The 5,417-nt window shown below is 38.9% G+C and overlaps 1 protein-coding gene across 1 annotated transcript; it reads left to right on the forward strand.

Annotated features, from left to right (window-relative positions):
- The first annotated feature begins 261 nt into the window (after window positions 1-261).
- LOC114739804 (E3 ubiquitin-protein ligase ORTHRUS 2) lies at window positions 262-4,879 on the forward strand. Its single transcript, XM_028927882.1, has 9 exons — window positions 262-790; window positions 1,582-2,114; window positions 2,481-2,606; window positions 3,126-3,225; window positions 3,313-3,374; window positions 3,454-3,556; window positions 3,731-3,875; window positions 4,046-4,260; window positions 4,379-4,879. The coding sequence occupies exons 1-9, from the start codon at window positions 329-331 to the stop codon at window positions 4,730-4,732; spliced, it is 2,100 nt and encodes a 699-aa protein (XP_028783715.1). The 5' UTR covers window positions 262-328; the 3' UTR covers window positions 4,733-4,879.
- The last annotated feature ends 538 nt before the right edge of the window (window positions 4,880-5,417 follow it).

Consider the following 5,417-nt stretch of genomic DNA (forward strand, 5'->3'; position numbering starts at 1 on the left):
AATTTTTTATTACTATCCTTTCAAATGGACATTTGGTGGAAATTTAATATTATATATATGATTTTTAATTTAATATTTAGCAGAGACTGATGGATTGACGTGATAACCATTGAAAGGACGTGGCTTGCGCACGGTGAACCCTTCCGCACTGGATTGCTCCTGAAATTCAAATCCAATGTATTCTCTTCAGAACCCGCGGTTCCTTCCCTCGCTCTCTTTTCCTCACAGTATATGAACCAATCAGTAAGCACTCAAAGAGCTCACTTTCACTTAGCTAATCGCTCTTCATCGGCAATCTCGCCATACCCAAGCCTTTTCTGCTTCACCAATGGCGCACGTTACTCAACTCCCCTGCGATTGTGACGGTGTCTGTATGGTTTGCAAGGCGAAGCCTGCTGACGAAGAAAAACTGACGTGCAAAACCTGTGCTTCCCAATGGCATGTCAACTGTCTCTCTCAGCCACCGGAGACGATGGCGGAGACGCTTAAGTGGGAATGCCCAGATTGTTCTGTGCCGCCCTCAGATTTTCCTTCGGTTACCGTTGGCAAAGCCGTCCTTGACGGGGCCGGTGACTTGATGGCGGCGATCCGAGCGATTGAAGCGGATTCTTCTCTAACAGAGCTTGAGAAGGCGAAGAAACGACAGAAACTGATGAGTGGAAAGGCAGGTTCCGAGGAAGATGAAGGTAGTGTGAAGAAGGTAGAAGGTGAAAGGAAGGACGTTCTGGATATTCTCAGCGGGACTCTAAACTGCTCATTCTGTATGCAGTTACCCGAGAGGCCGGTCACGGTAACTCTGACTTCACTCTGATACTAAATGAGCGACATCTATTTTTGTTTTCTTTAATACTAGCAACGATCCAGATTTTTCTCAATTTTCTCTCATGTTTACTTCGCCAAAATTGCTGTTGTCAATTGTTAACTCTTTTTATTTGCCAATTCTTTGTTGTTCCATTTAATCTTAACTAAAAATTTAATCTTTAGGGTGTGTGGGGTTTTCTCTGTCATTTGATCGATTTGGTAGTGAATATATATCGCGATCATCAAAAGCAACCCTTTTTTTGCCTCATATTTTGACGTGATTACTTGTATTGCTGCAGAATCCATCTATTCGATTGTTATTGATTGAATATTGCTCATTGCAGTTGAAAATTATCATGACACTTTAATTCGACTGCTCATTTTCAAAATGAGTTATTCTTTGCCTTTTCTTTTTGAATATTGTCCTGACTTTCACACTGCATCTTTTCTTGTCAGGTTCTAATCTTTCAGCATATAGTCTGCCTTTATCTGAGAATTTTCTTATTTTGAGTGAAATTCTGTTTCATGATTCCTCCCAACACCTGCACTGTCAATGTGGACTTCTGTTGTGTCCCTATCTGTCATTACATTAGTATCTAGTGTTCGGAATTTTTCATCAAAGAAAGCAAGTTTTCGTAAGACCCTTGTGGTCAGCCTAGTTTCTTTGCATTATTTACATTCTGTCTACTTTCACTATTCTATTCTGTTAAGGAATGGTGGTAATTAGCATACTATAATAATTCGATTTAACAAGGAATCTAATTCAATGGCCTTCTTCAGACTCCGTGTGGCCACAACTTCTGCCTAAAATGCTTTCAGAAGTGGATTGGACAAGGAAAACTAACATGTGCCAAGTGTCGTAGTGCTATCCCTTCCAAAATGGCTAGTCAACCGCGTATAAATTCTGCGCTTGTTATGGCTATCCGTATGGCAAAAGTATCCAAAAACATAGGTGCAGGAGAAACCTCTAGAGTTTATCAGTTTGTACATAACCAAGATAGACCAGACAAGGCTTATACTTCAGAGCGGGCCCAAAGGAAAGGCAAATCAAATGCTTGCAGTGGAAAGATTTTTGTAACTGTGCCTCAGGATCATTTTGGTCCAATCCCAGCTGAGAATGATCCAGTGAGGAATCAAGGTGTGCTGGTTGGTGAATGTTGGGAAGATAGACTTGATTGCCGGCAATGGGGTGCTCACTTCCCTCATGTTAGTGGTATTGCTGGACAATCAAACCATGGTGCACAATCAGTAGTTCTTTCTGGTGGTTATGTTGATGACGAGGATCATGGAGAGTATTTTCTCTATACTGGAAGGTTTGTAAAGTTTATTGAATTGCTATATTGTTTTTTGTTTTTCATCTTGATATCTATCTGTGTCTAAACCGTTTGCCCACTAGCCTATTTGGTCATGCTGTCTTAACCTATGAGTTTGGGTGAATATTCTCACTAGTTTTGGTTTCTGCTGATTGTTTACTGTTGTTTTGCTGTCGCATGCCAAGCGCTCATGTTGCTTCCATCTAGTTTCTTATATTGCTGCTTTGCCTAGTCCTCCCATTTTTTAAACCTTTTTTGGTCTTCTGTTTTTCTTGTCTTTCTTTACTTTTTTTTTCATACTTCTGATTCATCTTTCCTTGTTTCTATTGGCTTTTGTTGAAATGGCTAACACGTCCCTTCTTGCAGTGGTGGTAGAGACTTAAGTGGAAACAAGCGAACAAGCAACGTACAATCATTTGATCAGAAGTTTGAAAAGTCCAATTTAGCTTTAAAAGTTAGCTGTTTGAAAGGTTATCCAGTTCGAGTTGTAAGGTACGCATCTGTGTTCAGAAAATCACTTCTTTGTTCATCTATCTTGGGAAGCTTATTCTCAATAAGGTGCTCCTGACCTGGTGAAAATTCTTTTGTCTAGCTGATCTCAGTTAGTACCATACAATGTGAAGAGCCAAGTAGTTAGTTGGTTTAATGACTTAGTGAAACCAACAAAACATAAGTGGGGGAAAGGTTAGCCGGAAAGCCAGTTTCAATTATGAATGAAGGCCAATCTTTCTTTCTCCTCTCTTTTCTTTCATTACAATCTCAACATTGGCTTTATTTCCTCATTTATGTCTTTACAAGTTCTTAAACTAGTGACATTTGGCAAGTTGACCTTTTGAATGATGGATCATGCTATTTGTTCTTTTTCCCCTCTACCAACACTTTGTGATGTTAAATCTATTGTATGATTGACATGCTTATTTATAGTTTGCTTAACTTTGAGAGTTTCAAAGATGCATTCTATTGAGCTTTCATCCATACTTACTAAGCTTTGTGTAACGTCTGAATGGCTAGATCTCACAAAGAGAAGAGATCCTCATATGCCCCTGAACAAGGATTACGTTATGATGGCGTTTACAGAATTGAAAAGTGTTGGCGGAAACAGGGGTTGCAGGTAGATATGATATTCCTTTATTCTTGTATTTCCTATGTTTTGGTTCTTGATTCCATGCAACTTTTCTAAAGGCATATGCTTAATTAGGGCTTCAAGGTTTGTCGGTACTTATTTGTTAGATGTGACAATGAGCCTGCCCCATGGACAAGGTATGCATTATGTAGCTCACTTAAATGTGCTGATCCTATTTGAAATTCCTTCTACTAAATTATTCTAAATGTGACATAGTGATGATCATGGAGATCGTCCCCGACCATTGCCAGTAATTCCTGAGTTAGAAAAGGCTACAGACTTAGTTGTCAGGAAGGAGAATCCATCGTGGGATTTTGATGTGAGTGATATTTTAGGATTTTCCCTCTTCAAATTTCCTATTCATTTTGTTGTCAATTTATAACCACTTCCTTTCTTCCTGAAATTGTTACTAAACGACACTATTTAGAATGTTTTATCGTATCATTAGAATTAGAGTTTTGGGAAACGTATAATTAGTTGATGTTTTCTTCAGGAGGAAGGATCTTGTTGGAAGTGGAAAAAACCACAACCTCCCAGTCAAAGGCATGTGAAAAGTATGGATCCCCAAGATGTAAAAAGGTCAAGGAGGGAAATAAGGAAAGCACAAAATCTTTCAATCAGGGAAAGATTGCTGAAAGGTATTATCATTATGCTTTGCTTTTATATTGGTCAACTTATTCTTTACTGCAGCGTTAGTTTGTCCTTACTCCCATCCGATTAAACGGGTTATTTCCTGCGTCTAAAACCATCAGTGATATCATTTAATATGGTCTATTTATTTTTACTTTGTTGTGCTTTCTATATGCAGGATTTGGTTGCCTTATCTGTAAAGAGGTTATGGTTACTCCTGTGACGACGCCCTGTGCTCATAATTTCTGCAAGCCATGTTTGGAAGGTGCGTTTGTAGGTCAATCTTTTGTGAGAGAAAGAAGCAGGGGTGGAAGATCTCTGCGGTCCCAAAAGAACGTGATGAAATGCCCTTCTTGCCCTACTGACATTTCTGATTTTCTTCAGAACGTTCAGGTGAATCATGCATAATTTGCTCTTAACTCTTTACTTTTGTCTGATCTTGATGACTGATTCAATGTGAAAATTGTTAAATTGATTGATAAGTTCCTCTGATGGCATGCATGTGTGACAGGTCAATACAGAGTTGTTGGGTTTAATTGAATCATTGAAAGCTGAGGCTGAAGAAAATAAAGATGAAAGCGAGGATGAAGATGGAGCCGAGGCAGACTGTGATGATGCAGTGGCCACAATGGATGAAGATAAGGATACTTCGGTTGAAGAACCCAATGATTCACCTGAGGAATCTGATGCTAGCAAACTAAAGTCAAAAGAACCTGGAGTGACCACTCGTGCAGCCAAGGATAATTGCAAAAGAAAGAGAGCCAATGCTGAAGAAATTTCTCCCAAAGGTGGCAAAAGTAAAAAGGCTGAGAGTGATGGAAATGATTCACCAGCAAGTCCTCTTCATTTGCCATCAGACAGTTAGTCATTACCAATGGATTCGGATTTTTGCGGGCTCTTTTTACAGGTGCTTTTTGGTAGACAAAACATTGGTTTATTTGCTTATGTCCATTACAACCAATTATTCAATCAAATCTGAACACTTGGATTTTATCATAAATATTGCTATGATCCATTATATTTATGTAGATGTTGTGACAGGGAAGCTCAAGGTTTGAGAATTTATTGAAGAATTGGTTCTGTAATGTGCATAAGCAAATAGACCTAAGTTTTCCTTTTCCTTTTTAGCTTGCTGGAAAACTGTTGATGAATAGGTATATCCTCAAATCAACAACCGTATCCGCATTGATGGCTCAGTGTTTGATGGGAAACCTTTCATGTAATTACTGGTGTCTGGTGCCTACCCAATTTCCTTTACTTTTGATCACTGAAGTAGTATTGGGGGATGATTCATGGAGATTAACCTCTGGTCAATTCAGCAGCCTGCAATGTTTAAGAAATTGTTAGCTTTAGTAAATCCACTGGTTCAGGTTCATTTGCCTCGTAAATACGCATCAAACTTTAATGTGTTGGTTCTGGTTCTTCTGATGCTAAACCAGTAATGTTCCTAGTACTAGTTTTTGGTCTTGAGAAACATTGAATTATTTTCACTCACACATCAGCTAGTTTGTTTACTTCTTACTTTTTAGCCTCCACTTCAGTGGATTTTT

Source organism: Neltuma alba, unplaced genomic scaffold, assembly GCF_004799145.2.
Source record: "Neltuma alba isolate B1F8T4 unplaced genomic scaffold, ASM479914v2 tig00002910_pilon, whole genome shotgun sequence".
Taxonomy (NCBI): Eukaryota; Viridiplantae; Streptophyta; class Magnoliopsida; order Fabales; family Fabaceae; genus Neltuma; species Neltuma alba.

Excerpts from the sequence above, each read along its gene's own strand:
- LOC114739804 (XM_028927882.1), top strand. The coding sequence starts at position 329 with ATGGCGCACGTTACTCAACTCCCCTGCGATTGTGACGGTGTCTGTATG. Across the intron at positions 3,375-3,453 it reads GAGCCTGCCCCATGGACAAG|TGATGATCATGGAGATCGTC; the intron begins GTATGCATTATG and ends AATGTGACATAG. Across the intron at positions 4,261-4,378 it reads ATTTTCTTCAGAACGTTCAG|GTCAATACAGAGTTGTTGGG; the intron begins GTGAATCATGCA and ends CATGTGTGACAG.